The sequence below is a fragment of the Hydra vulgaris genome, chromosome 12 (assembly GCF_038396675.1).
Source record: "Hydra vulgaris chromosome 12, alternate assembly HydraT2T_AEP".
In the NCBI taxonomy this organism is placed as follows: domain Eukaryota; kingdom Metazoa; phylum Cnidaria; class Hydrozoa; order Anthoathecata; family Hydridae; genus Hydra; species Hydra vulgaris.
The window spans coordinates 18,441,804-18,457,090 of NC_088931.1; the positions used below are offsets into that span (position 1 = coordinate 18,441,804).

At 28.4% G+C, this 15,287-nt stretch overlaps 1 protein-coding gene across 2 annotated transcripts in view; it reads left to right on the forward strand.

Moving 5' to 3' along the window:
• Nucleotides 1-414: 414 nt before the first annotated feature.
• Nucleotides 415-15,287, forward strand: part of LOC136088541 (uncharacterized) — a 58,952-nt gene continuing 44,079 nt past the window's right edge. Inside the window, exon 1 of one of the 2 annotated variants that reach the window (XM_065812428.1) lies at nt 415-1,031. In XM_065812428.1, the coding sequence (XP_065668500.1) occupies nt 514-1,031 (518 nt within the window). In that variant the 5' untranslated portion in view covers nt 415-513. The remainder of the gene's footprint in view (nt 1,032-15,287) is intronic. The other variant, XM_065812429.1, reaches the window with a different exon arrangement.

Consider the following 15,287-nt stretch of genomic DNA (forward strand, 5'->3'; position numbering starts at 1 on the left):
TGCGCGATAAAGAGTAGACACAATAAGTGCTCATACACTAATTTTTTGGTGCAGTAAGTGGACATTTGGTGCAGTTTTGAAATATTTTAAATCATTTTCCAGTCATATTTTGCAATTCTTCTTATAATTTTTGATGTACGAAAGTTTATGGGTAAATTTTAAAACCAGAAAATAGAATATAGGCAAAAAAAAATTAATTTGACTTTTTTTTTGGACAAATTTATTAATTTTAACATAAATGTTATAAAATCGTAACTATAAATATTATACGACTTCTTATAATTTTATTTGATAAAAAAAACAAAAAAAAAACAAGCAAAAGTTAGTGCATAAAACCCAAAAAGACAAATAGTTAGTAATCACAAATCCCTAAAGAACAACTGCGCACGTTTAAACAAAAGATTGATAATTAAAAGAAAAAAACTTTATTTTAAAACTTATGGCATAAGACATAAATTTAAACGTTAAAATCAAACTAAATTTAAACACATTTCGAAAAAGTTTTTTCATATAATGAATAATAAAAAACGAAAAATGGAAAAAAATTTGGGAAACAAGTTTACGTGCCCAAAATGTTGGCAATTGTTGTTTGATGTATCTACGGCTAGTACAAATAATCATATCGAGAACTGTTATGCGTTGAGATGTCCTCAGTGTCCTTCAATACCTAGTTTTAAGGAAGTTGAAGAATTTTTTATTCACATCCAAAATAACCATGGCATAAAAAAACAAAGTTTATTCTGTCCTGCTTGTAGAATTTCTGTAACAAATGAAAGCAATCTTATTGAACACTTTTTAAAAACACACTTCACTACTAAAAAAATAACGTGCCCGTTATGCAGCACAATAACTACAGATGAAACTTGTTTTGTAGATCATTTAAAATCAAAACATTTAAAACTTTTAAAAAATAATTGCAAAAGATGTATTTATAATGAAGAGCTAATTAAAAGACTACTCAAAGACGGGGACCGTGTTATTGCACTTTGGGGGCAATCAAAATGGCAATACTTTACCGGAAAAATAAAAAGGTACTTTAGTTTATACTATAAGCGTGTGTGTGTGTGTGTGTGTGTGTGTGTGTGTGTGTGTGTGTGTGTGTGTGTGTGTGTGTGTGTGTGTGTGTGTGTGTGTGTGTGTGTACACACACACATATATATGAATAAATGCGAACTGGTAGAAGTAAGAAGGGGACGACTGAATAAGCGTGAGTAAATACGCGCAAACTGGAATAAGTGCGAATGGCGTATGTGCGAACTGGCGTAAGTGCAAACTTGCATAAATGCGAACTGACATAAATGCAAAGCAGTTGCAAAAACTCGAACTGACATAAGTGCGAACTGGCTTAAGTGCGCCAAAAGAAATTGCAAACATTGGCATAAGGGCAAATCAGCATAAATGCGAAAAAATTCAATCCTTTTCACTTTAACTTTAGACCTAATCCAATTTCACAGTAAAAGCTAGTTATTTCTAAATGAGTCTAGTATAATAAAAAATGCATTTAACAAATTGTATAAACCGTGGTCGGCAACCTTTTAAGACAGAAGAGCTAAAAGTTACAATTTACAAAGTTTTTAAGTTTTTAAAGAGCTACCAACATCTTTATTTCAATATTATAGTAATATTTGTGAAAAGATCTAGACATCGAAAGAACCACATAGACTTGCGAGCCGCAGGTTGTTGATTCCTGGTATAAATGATTAAATAAAATAATGTATACGATGTACTTAAGTAAGTCTTTTTTGTTTGCACAGCAGACTAATCAACAACAACTTTAAAGAAATAATAGTGTTACAAGTAGGTAAATTTCCGTTTCAGCCAAATTCCACCCAGACTTCCGAAATTCCACCTGCAACTTTTAGGTCATTCTGGTTCCGACCGGAATTTCAATATTTCAGGTCGGAATGCCAGAATTTATTTTTTTACCTTTTTTTTAAGACACAGACGGTGTAAATTAAATCAAAAAATCATTATTCTACAGGGTAATAAAAAACTGTTGATAAACCTTGGTAAAAAATACAAAATTTAACAAACGCAATATAATTTTGCATGCAGTAATCAGTTATAGGAATATTGTGGTGTAAAAAGAGTTGCTATCCAGTTTTGGGCAACAAGCTAGTTTATTTATCATCAAAACCGATACCTCTGAGAACAGTCTCATTTTAATGGTACTTTTAATAATTAAATTTTGAATTATTTAAAATTAACACTTTATTTAAAAATTAAAAAAAGTGTTAATTTTAAATAATTAAAAAGTATAGAATAATACAATAAATTTTTTAATTTAACCTAAACGGAAAAATAGAAAACATAGAAATAATTTTAAATACAAATAATATTTGCAGCTTAAAACTTTCAATAAATAAAATTATAAGAAACAAATAAAGTTCAAAAGAGTTCAAAGTTTCCAATCCGGTACACATCTAACTACAAGCAAACATCTCGTGTATGCTGTATGTGTTGGATCTTTTTAAAGCACAAAACGGTTTTTAAAAAGTAGAAGTATATAAATAGCATTGTTGACGTCAACTTGTTTTTACCCCCCTTTACCCTTGTCAACAATTGTCAAAAAATATCAGACCCCTTTCTCCCCCTATTTTGTTGACGTAATTAATGGACAGACCCAAAATTGCAAATATTAACATAAGTGCGAATTGACATTTCGCACTTATGCCAATTTGCACTTATATCAGTTCGCACTTAAGTGCAAACTTAAGCGCGATCCGTATTTTTGTGTATTGTTTATATTTGTGTGGTACAAAAAAATAATCGAACTATTGGGATATCAGTATGAAGTAATTTCAAAGCTACATGGATTTAAACAATTTAGGACTAATATTCTAAAAAAACTTTTTATAATCCAGAATTTGTAAACATTGGCATAACCTTACGCCAATGTTTACAAATTCAATGTTTTAATTCATTCAATGTTTTAATCTATGTAAGTTTGAAATTACGTCATATTGATATCACAACACACAGTGATCTGAAAAACTTGACTTTCGGCCAAAATTAAAATTTCGAAATATTTATACTAAATCGGTAATGATGAATCCAAATTAAAATTTTTTTTTTGATTTAAAGGTTTTGTGTTTCAGAATTATCGCACAAGTGGCCCAGTCGAGAATTTCAGAAAAAGTTTTCACTTTTTTGCTTGCGGTTTCATGATATATCGCATTTATATATATATATATATATATATATATATATATATATATATATATATATATATATATATATATATATATATATATATATATATATATATATATATATATATATATATATATATATATATATATATATATACAATAAAATTTTTTCGTATCGAGCCGAAACTAAATATTTTAGTTAATAGCGGGTGTTTTTTTTAAAGGTATAGAACTTTGAAATGGAATAAAACAAGATATATTTTTAAAAATGACATGTAATTGACTTTACTCAAAAGATAATGTTTCGGGATTATAATTTAAATATGATTTCTGGCATATGACCGCCACGGCTGATTCAAACGTAATCTAATCTGGAGGTCCAGTTTTCAATCACTTTTTCCAACATTTGTGGCCGTATATCGGCAAAAACAAGGCTAATGTTGTTCTCCAAGTGGTCGATCGTTTTGAGGTTATCGGCGTAGACCAGCGACTTCACATATCCCCTCAGAAAATAGTCAAGCGACGTTAAGTCGCATTATCTTGGAGGCCAATTCACGGGCCCGGATCTTGAAATTACGCGGTTACCAAACGTTTCCTTCAGTAAATCGATAGTGGCACGAGCTGTGTGACATGTTGCGCCGTCTTTTTGAAACCAGAGCTCCTGCACATTATGATTGTTCAATCGAGGAACGAAAAAGTTAGTAATCATGGCTCTATAGCGGTCACCATTTACTTTTACGTTCTGGCCAACATCGTTCTTAAAGACGTACGGATCAATGATTCCACCGGCCTATAAAGCACACCAAACAGCCAGTTTTTCTGGATGTAACGGTGTCTCAACATGTACTTGAGGATTGCCTTTGCTTCAAATACGGCAGTTCTGTTTATTGACGTAGCCATTTATCGCTAAAGAAAATTTTCTTATGAAAATCGGGATTGACGGCAATCTTTTTTTGGGCCCATTCACCGAATGTACGCCTTGTTAGGTGATCGCGTGGCTTCAATTCTTGCACAATTTGGATTTTGTAAGCACGCAAATCAAGATCTTTACGCAAAATCTTCCACAAAGTGGGTGGACGCAGTTCCAATTCCTGTGCACGATGCCGAATAGACTGATTCGGGTCTTCCTCTACACTACGCTCAACAACAGCAATGGCTTCTTCAGTACGTACTGTACGACGTCTCTGTGGGTACGTATTATCATGTAGAATAAAAGTGGTGCGAAAACGGTCCACAGCTAATCGAATTAATTGCTCTGATGGACGATTAGGTCGACCGTAAAATGGACGTAATGCTCGATACGTATTTCGAACAGAACTATTGTTTTCAAAACAAATTTGCACAATTTGGAAACGTTGTTCAGGCGTCAGTCTATTCATGTTGAAATGCCAAACCGAACTAAACACAAATCACTTGACAGCTGACAAAATGGCCACCAGTTAAAACAGTGTTGTTAACTTCAAGTTCTTCACCTGTAAAAAATGCACCCTATATTTGTAGGTGATGATTTCCGTTTATTTTTCACAAGTTTTTCATCAATATTTTTGAATAATAAATAATGGAAACCACAAGCAAAAATTCCTTAAATTAGTCATAAAAAGGATATTTATTTTTTCATGAAAAGCTAATATTCTAATTTCCAATTTAATAATCAATCCAAAGATATACAAGTCACTAGATTAAATTAAAAACCATAATATAAAAAGTATGCGTACAATACGGAATAACAAAAAATATCATTCAAAATGTGGCATAAAAACAACACAAATATAGTGTCAATACAGTATAGCTTGCAATGAATATAAGTTCCTTTATTTTAATTATATACAGCTAATTTTTGAGGAATTATTAAGCGATAATAGATGTTTAAAATATACTTTAAATATAATGGACTATATAAAATACTGGACTTTACATTTTACATTGATTTGAAATTTACTAAAGTATGCATTTTTTTACGTATTTTCATCTCGTTAAATATATGGAATGTTTTATAAAAATAAAATAAAAATGAATATTTGAACTATTTTCAACAATTTAGGTAGCAAATACGATTGTATAAAGAAAAAAAAAATTTTTTTGAACATGTATTAAAAGAAATAAAACATAAAATAGGTATATTTAAAGTTGGTTTGATTAATTATATCTGCAGCTGATTTTTTTTTTAAACAATATATGTATATTTGGATTTAATAGTATCATATCGATCAAGTCTATGCATTTTAGTTTAAGGAAGAAATTGTGCATATAAGTTTAAGGAAGAAGTTGTGCAGAAATATGTGCATATAGTTTTAAATTTATACACAAATGAAAAAATGTTGTTTTTGCAAGAAATTATTTATCGATTTTTAATCGCTCTTGGATACGGTTGATTTTTCTTTCGATAAAAAATATAAAAACTATATATTTTTGAAAAGCCTGGATAATATTGCGTTTAAAAATAATAATATTAAAATAAACTACAGATTATTTTTTTAATTGTGGCCAAAAATCAAGTTTTTTAGACCACTGTGCAACAGTCCGATTTTTTTTTTTTTGCTCCACACAAATATAAACGATACACAAAAATACACTACAATATAAACAATACATAACTAAAATAAACTGATAAAATAATTAAATAAATTTATTATTATAACTAAATATATATATATATATATATATATATATATATATATATATATATATATATATATATATATATATATATATCTGTGTGTGTGTGTGTGTGTATAAATTATGTTAGTGTTAACTATTTAATACAAGCTTAAATTTAATAGTTAAATAGTTTTTTTACAAATATCTCAAAATCTACTTTTCTGCTCTTTGGGTATTTTTGCAGTGCAGTATTAGCATTAAATCTATACGTTGTGAGATCCGTGTTTTTTTACTGATCTTAATTAATCTTCATTAACTGTTTTAATAGCATATTGTTTTACTTGTTTTTATAGCCGATTAATAATAGTAACATATCTACACATGACTTTTAGTACCGTGGTACCCTGGTAGTATTGCGCTCAGCTTGTTTCTCAAATTGAGAGAAAGTTGTAACCACAACTAAAGTAACCTCCTCAACTTTAGTGGGCTTTATGGCCTTGGGGAGATTATTGAACAATGAAAAACTTTATACAAAATTTGTTTATTTTCAATTTTTTTAAATATAATTTGCCATTCAAAAATAATTACAATATCCAGACTTATTTTACAGACTTATTTTATTCCAACTATAAATAAACCTACTCAAATTACAAAAAATACTGCTACTTTAATTGATCAAATTATAATAAATAATTTCAAAAACATAAAAATTAAAACTGGAATATTTATTACAGACATATCTGATCATTTTCTGGTTTTTATAACAGCACAAAAATCGTTAAATCATCCTTCTAAAAAAGTAAAAACTAAAAAACGAGTAATTAAGGACACTTCTCTTGTGACATTTATTAGCCTTTTATCGACAACAAACTGGGAATCTGTTTTGAAAACTAAAAGTATTAATGAAGCTTATGATAAATTTTATCATATATTTGAATGTCACTACAATAAAGCATTCCCAATAACAACTAAATTTATTAAAACAAAAACTCTACAAAATCCCTGGATAACACCCGGAATCATTAAATCTTCGAAAAAAAAGCAACGGTTGTATGAGAAGTTAATTAAAAAAAGAACTTTTAAAAATGAAACAAACTATAAAAACTATAATCGCCTTTTTGTGACGATTGTAAAGCGCTCAAAAAAGATTTACTATAGTAGCCAATTGCTAAAATACAAAAATGGTATACAAAAAACTTGGAACATAATAAAAGAGGTTATAGGTAAAAAAGATATGAGTATTAGTCGTTTACCAAAAAAACTAATTATAAATGACTGTGAAATTATTAACGACAAAATAATTGCTAATTCGTTTAACCATGCATTTGTTAGCACAGGTCCAAGTTTAGCATCAAAAATAAATAAAAGTAAAACTTGCTTCGAATCATACCTTTACTCTAATAATAATACAATGAACAATAATATGCTAACAGAAACAGAATTGCTAGATGCCATGTACTTACTTAAACCAAATAAAGGTAATGGAATTGATGATGTAAGCAGTAATGTAATAGTTACATCAATGCCTTATTTAAAAATTCCGCTTTTGCATATATTTACGCTCTCTTTAAAACAAGGAATCTTTCCCGATAAACTTAAAATTGCAAGGGTAATACCTATACTAAAATCAGGAGATGAGACTAGTGTCTCCGATTACAGGCCTATCTCCATACTATCATGCTTTTCAAAGTTATTAGAACACACTATGTATAAAAGATTGTATTACTTTTTAGATGTAAACAATATTCTCTATAGTAAGCAATTTGGGTTTAAAAAGAGCCACTCTACTGATCAGGCTATTGTTCATCTTGCTCATGATATTTTTAAATCATTTGATGAAAATAAATATACATTAGGTGTATTTATTGATCTCAGTAAGGCTTTTGACACTGTCGATCATTACATTTTATTAACAAAAATTAGAAAACTATGGTATTAAACATATAAATATTGCGTGGTATAAAAGCTATTTGTCAAATAGAAAACAATTCATTTCTTATAATGAAGGTAAAACGACTAATATGAACATAACATGTGGGGTTCCTCAGGGATCTATATTAGGGCCACTCCTATTTCTCATTTTTATTTTTCATTTTTAAATCTTACTGAATGGTTTAATGCAAACAAATTATCTTTAAATGTAACCAAAACAAAATATACTTTTTTCCAACGTTTTCATGACCGAGATAAAATTCCCTTGAAATTTCCAAAACTTTGTATTGCCAATCAGGACATTAAAAGAGAAACCACTTTAAAATTTCTCGGCGTGCTTCTTGATGAAAATGTGACGTGGAGAGATCACATACAATATCTCGAAAATACAATCTCAAGGAACGTAGGCCTGCTATGCAGAGCTAAGCCTTTTTTAAATCCAACTTGCTTAAAGCTTTTATATTTCTCGTTCATTCATTGCCATCTTAATTATGCAAATATTGCTTGGTGCAGTACAAATAAAAACAAAACAAAAAAAACTATTTAATAAACAAAAGCATGCAATCAGAATCATTTCCGATGTGGGCCGTTATACACACTCCCAAGCATTATTTGTTAATTTAAATATAATGAATGTTTATCAATTAAATGTCTATCAAGCTCTTATATTTATGTTCAAAATTAATAAAAATATATCTCCTAAAATATTTTACCCATTATTCAAAATAAATCAGAATAAATATCTCACCAGATTTTCAAACAACAGTTATATTCAACCCAAAAGTTATTTTGCGGCGACCGAATTTTCAATTTCTACTAGAGGGCCGAAATTATGGAATAAAATATTATCTAATGAACTTAAAACAATTTCTACGCTTAATGAGTTTAAGTAAAAATTAAAGCAAAAACTACTGATGATCGACGTAGCGCTCAGCTTTTTCTGAAGTTTTAATGATTGCTATTGTTAAATTTACCCAACAATTAGAGGTTTGTCATTATGGGTTTGACGATCTTAGAAAAGGATTGTGCCACTTTTTATTGCTTAAATTCTTCTTCTTTTTTTTTTAAGAATTATTCACATATTTAAACGTATATACTGGTGTTAAAGGAAAGCTTCAGGATTAAACGTATTTGCTTGCTTGCTTTTTAGTAATATAGTTTCTTTGTACAAATTCCTTTTTTTTTTTTTTTTTAAAACTTAAAAACAAAAAGTTAAAGTAGGACTTTAGGACCGATGATTTTTATTTTATTAAGTCTTTAGAAAAACGTTTTATATTATATAGTGTTACGTTTTTTAATTTTTGTTGTCTTATATTTACGGTATAGTCTAGGGGGCTTGGTGATAAGATCAATTATGTCTTCTTCTCGCCCCTGCTATTTGTATTTATATTATGCTTTACGACTTTAATAAATTTATATGGCAAAAAAAAACTAAAAAAAAAAAATGTATATATATATATGGATAATTTTTAGCAAAAAAAATACAATGTAAATAGTAAATACATTTACTGTTACTTATGTTTGCATTTAATGTATTACATGAAATAGTAATACATTTTTATGCAAACATTAAAAAAAAAAAAAAAAAACTAAGATGAATTTTTTAAACGAAACAATTAAAAAAAAAAAAGCGATTAAATAGAAGTGAAGATATTTTCATATATATATATATGTATATATATATATATATATATATATATATATATATATATATATATATATATATATATATATATATATATATATATATATATATATACACCGGGCCGGCGCCAGTGTTTTTGACGCCCTAGCCGAATCTGACATACTGCGCCCCAATCCCTCCACACCCCTCCTTCAACTTATTTTCACATTTGTATTTACATTCAGATGAATAAATGCATAATCATAAATAAACGTATATTCGTGTAACTTTATAATATATTAATAAATAATTTCAAAACTTCACTTTTTGTGCTTTTGTTTTTGCAAATGTAGAAACAAGTTCCGTCAGTTCAATGTTTCCAGCAATGTCATATTTACTTGACAGAGTAGCTAATCCAGCAAGTCTTGCTGCATAGACGTTCTCAAAAATGTTATTATCAGTTTGAGTTTTGAGAAGCTTTGCTCACCGCTAGCCACGGAAACTACAGGTGTCAAGAGGATTTACAAAGTTATAACAGTGTTGGGGACACAATCTGTTAGATTATTTTTTAATATAAAATTTAGTAAATATAGTGGCAATTGATTTCAATTCACTACATAGATCAACTGCATGGATATCTTTGCAGTCTCCATATTGCAAAGCTTTCTCAAGATTCAATTCCATTACATCTTTGCTAGTTACACTCTGTAAACAGTGAACATCATAGAGAAAACCAAACAACGAACTTATTGTTTACATAAGAGTAAATTTTTCTTCAACCAATTGTATTGCTGTGTCAAGAATAGCAAAGTTAAAGTTTATTTTGAATTTTTCTACCTACTTAAAACTAGAAATACCGTTTGCTATAAACTACTTAATGATAGTTTCAGTCATACGTGGGTCCAAGTGGGTCCATAAGTGGGTCAGATAAAGCCTAAAATTCTACAAATTTTAGAGAGTTTCCGTTACCAGCAATATTCAGTTTCTCATGTGTTCCACTAAAAGCAAGATTTTGTATACCAAGAACTCTAACTAAAGCTATCCACCGCTTCAAGATTTGCTGCCAAAACTGTTCTTCTTTTTTAACAAGACCCAAATGTTCCGTATCAACTGTTTTATTGTTTTGCAGTCGCAGTTTGAACTCTTTCCATGACTGTTTTTACTGCTTTTCTCATTCCCTGACAGAAATGCGGACATGTTTTTCCAATCATGTAAACCATTGGAAGAAAGAGATGACGCACCTGTTGTGCTACTGGTTAACAGTTTGCAGCAGAAGCAATACACAGAGTCATTACTTACAAAATACTGCAGCCGATGTCTGCAAACCTCATCTCAATTGACAAGTCGGCGGTTGTAATGGTTTTTTGAAAATTTTCTTTGCATACTTTCCTTAGGAAAATCAAACTGATCGACTTGTTTTGGTCCATGTTTGATCAAAAGTTGTAGCATTACATCAAATACGATTCAAGTAGCTGGATCGCTATAGTTAGCATATAGACCAGAGAATTTATTGATTTTATGCACTTCAGATTCTTTGTGTGTTACGTGTATTACATTATGTAACTCAAACTCTTCTGATTCTGTCATCTCATGGGTATTCTATGGCTGGTTAAATTTGATTGTTTAACTCATCTGTGCCATTTTCATTTCTCTGCGGCGAACATAGATACTTTAACAGCAAACTAACCTGTTTTATTACAAACGCTTCGTTCGCAGCCCCTAGTTTACGAAATTGCGCAACTGGCAATTTTTTTCTTTCTGCCATCGTAGATTGAAATAACGAAGGAAACCGCTAAAAATTATAAAAATGATCACCTCCTATCTCTTTAATATCTTTAAATTAAAATATTATTTTTACTTCTTAATAAAAGTTTTAAAGATACATTTTAAAACTTTTAAAGCTCCATAAATATAAATAATAACACCCTATTAGTATAAAAACACAATATAAATCAGTTAATTTGTTACAATACTACTTCGTAATTGCTATCATAGAATATTTAATTAAAAGTCTTCCTATTTCTGAATTAACACCCCAGTAAAAACAATTTTCACAATAAAAATAAACGTGCTAAAATTTTCTTTAAATGAGCAAGGAAAAATTTGCACTGTATTATTTACTACAAAATTTCAGTCTGCATAAAAAGTATTTAAAAAAATCACGTCAAATAAAACAAAAGTATCAAAAGTATTTATTCTTTTGTTTTACTTGATGCGATTTGACTTGAGTTTTACTTGACAATTTTGCTTTACTCTTTCAAATCTCCTAAATTTAATTCAAAAGAGACTTAAAAAAGATATATTTTTTATGCAGCTAGTTTTAGTGCCGCCTTAGAAAACTTGCTGCCCTAGGCGGCCGCCTAGTTTGTCTAGTGGTTAAACCGGCCCTGTATATATATATATATATATATATATATATATATATATATATATATATATATATATATATATATATATATATATATATATATATATACATATATATATATATATACATATATATATATATATATGTATATATATATATATATATATATATATATATATATATATATATATATATATATATATATATATATATATATATATATAAATATATATATATTTATATATAGGAGCGGATCCAGGCTGTAGCAAGTGTAGCAAATGCTACAGTCAGTCTTTTTTCTCTCTCTTTTTTTTTTTTTTTTTTTACATACTTTTTTTTTTTTTCATACAAAAGAGAAAAATAATTTAAATAAGATATGCAGGTTACCAGTAATCAAAATGCGGCGCTTCAAAAATTTATTCAAAACTGAGCCAAGTTGACTATGTTACGGAAATATTTCATTTGGAAAAATGGAATGCTTCACAGAAAAACCCATGTTTTTATCGGGTTTTGTCTCGCATGCCCATAAATTTTTAAAAGAATGTCAAACATTTCGCAGCGTATCAACTTAAATTGAACTGGGAGTTAAATAAAATGGCAAATCGACTGTAGCAACTGTAGCAAAAGTCAGTTTGTCATACTTTGAAACAACTCTATACATACCCCCGATAATTTTTATATATTGACCCTATTTACGTCCAGTCTTTTTATTAACAAGGAGGTCTTACGTAGTGACTAAAAGTCATCAAGCGAGAACCTGTAGTAAAAAAAAATGTAGCAAAGACAGAAATTCTGTAAAATATCCACTCTCCGTTAATAAAACCTTTTTTTAATAAAGTGGGTAGCAAACATTAAATGAAGAGGTTTTATAATTACAAAGACTAAATTAAATAGCACCGTCTGTTGGTTTATTTATTTAGCCTATTATAAAAATGGTGGAATTTGTTTATGTTTATGAAAAATGGTGAAATGTGTTTATAGCTGTTCTACGAGTTATTTATCATTGAAGAAGTCAAATGTTTTAAAAACGTTTTAAAAAGTTTATAGATTTCTCAGAGACAAAGAGAAGAAAACACGTTGGATAGAACGTTTACCTAATGCGAGTTTTAAAACGTCTAGCAACACTTTATTATATGATCTGATTGACATCAAAACTTCGAAAAGGTTAAACTAAAATGCACTATTTCCCTCTCAGATAGATTTTTAGTTTATTCTAAAATTGCAAGAAACCTTCTACTACTTTTTTTAATTTGGAAATTTCTACTAGAAAATTACTACTATTATTCTCTGTGACAAGGTGTATGTTTCAAAAATGTTATTGTATCAAGAGGTTGCTGTTTTTGGAAAACCAATGATATAAATTCTATTTCGAAAATGATTATAATATAGATATAAATCAATGTAATAAACATCTTTCCATGTTATTGACGCATTTCTGACCAAGATGGAAAGACTAGTATTTAAATAATCTGCACGAATATCATAAATCAAAAATTACGATACAGTTTCATTAGACAATTCCTATAGGAATTGTCTAATAAAACTGTATCAAAGGAACTTTCTACTACTTTTTTTTTTTAACTTCTACTAGGAACTATTGTTCCCTTTGACAAGGTGAATGTTACAAAAGTGTTATTGTATCAGGAAGTTGAAGTTTTGGGAAAACCATTGATATAAATTCTCTTTCGAAAAGTATTTTAGATGTTATGATAGCTTGTAATACAAGTTATATGTTTGATGGTCCTAAATTTCTTTTGAAAATGTTGTGAAAAACTGTAAACATATAAATTCCTAATTTTTATGTAATCAAATTCGTTTAACTTTAAAATCAGTATGAAAGTCAAATAGCAAAGCGAAGGCAATTAAATGTGATAAAAATCTAACTTTAACATTTAATGAAAAACCTTGGTAAACTTCAGATAGAACTCTTTTGTTGTTTGACTTTTGTCCACGTTATCAAAAGCATACAAAGTAATAGGCTCAAAAAGCAAAACCTTTTTTTTCTGATAATACTTACAATGTTCTTCTTAATCAACCTAAAACTTCTACTATCTTAAGCGTTAACAAGACTGGTGATTTTATTAAACTTGCTTTCACATAATGGAAAACTTTTAGTCTAAAAATTGTGGGCATAAAAAAAGGCATTTTAGGTTCAATAATGATCAAAAAGCTTCCTTAGAGATAAATGATAAATAAAGAAAGTTTGTGTCGGATTTTGGCAATACAGCATTATGCATGAAAAAAAATCAGAAAATAGGCATAAAATATCAACACATGTCACAAGGAATTTTGCAAATTATTCACGTGAAGAAATAATCTAGCTGATTAAAACGCTATTAAGAGAAACACTTTTGTTACAAATATGTTACGTTAGGAAAATTTGTTACAGAACTACTTGAAACTGAATTTAGAAATTTAAGAAAAGTATCGTTAGGCATATTTTTTAAGTGTTCTTTGAAACCAAAGAAGACTCTTGTTTACATTAACATGATTTTAAAATTATGGTTTGCTTAACGAATATGAAATTTTGCCAGTATAATGTTTTATTTTTTTAAACTTTGGTCAATGTCTAACATTATTTGAAATAGGTGGATTAAAATGTCCTTTTGATAATAGTGTTTAATAGCTTTTCTTCAATTTGATTAAAGATAAAGTTTATTTGACTTCCATATTCAATACTTTTATGCTTTAATGCATTACTTAATCGAAATTGAGTGTTATCGTCATAATATACTTTCTTATATTCATTTATAAAAAACTGAAAACTTTCTACACCTAAATCAAACAAAGAACTATGTTGTTTGAAACAAAGAGCGACCATTTTAAGTTTGTCATTTAGGTTGACATTTATTCATTGACACTTTTGTTTTTATTATTTGCTGACATTTGTTGATTGTATCGTTGTTAATTGTAATATGCCTGGAGTTTGCTATTTTGGGGTTTTAAAAGCATTCCTTATTTATTTAAAGCAATATATTTTTATTGAAACGCTTATTTACTATTTTTTATTTGATTTGAAACCTGTTTCTTTTTTTCATTATATGAAAAAAAGTTTATTGTAATGAAGTATATTATTAAAAATATGAATGTATTTATAAATTGTTTTTATAAATTTACATAAATCGTTTTTAATTTTCAGATATTTTATTAAGCCATTAAATAAAGTATGTGTTTTAAAACAAATTTTGATTAAATAAAAAAATTGAATTTTAAACAAATTTAGATAAAATTTGTTGTTTTCATTTTCAAATATCAACCTCCAATTTTTTTGCAGACCAAAACATTTTAACAACCACAAATATTTTGTTAATTTAAATATATAGATAAATTTATATGATAATGTTTTGTGTATTATTTGGCATAAATACATTGACTGGCAATAGGAATACCAAGAACTAAATTTAAATACATCGACTGAGGATAAGGGTTCGTTTAGGGTTTTAGTCATGATTAAAAGTCATAAAAAACAAGTAAACTACCATTTCGTTAAAAAGTATTTAGTTTGACTAGATAGTTTTAACGTCGCGTAAATCAGGTAACGTTCTTCCGCTCTAAACGGACGAAAGAAGAAAGCAGTGGTAGGGGACCTCGTGTATCACTACAAGCCACTTTG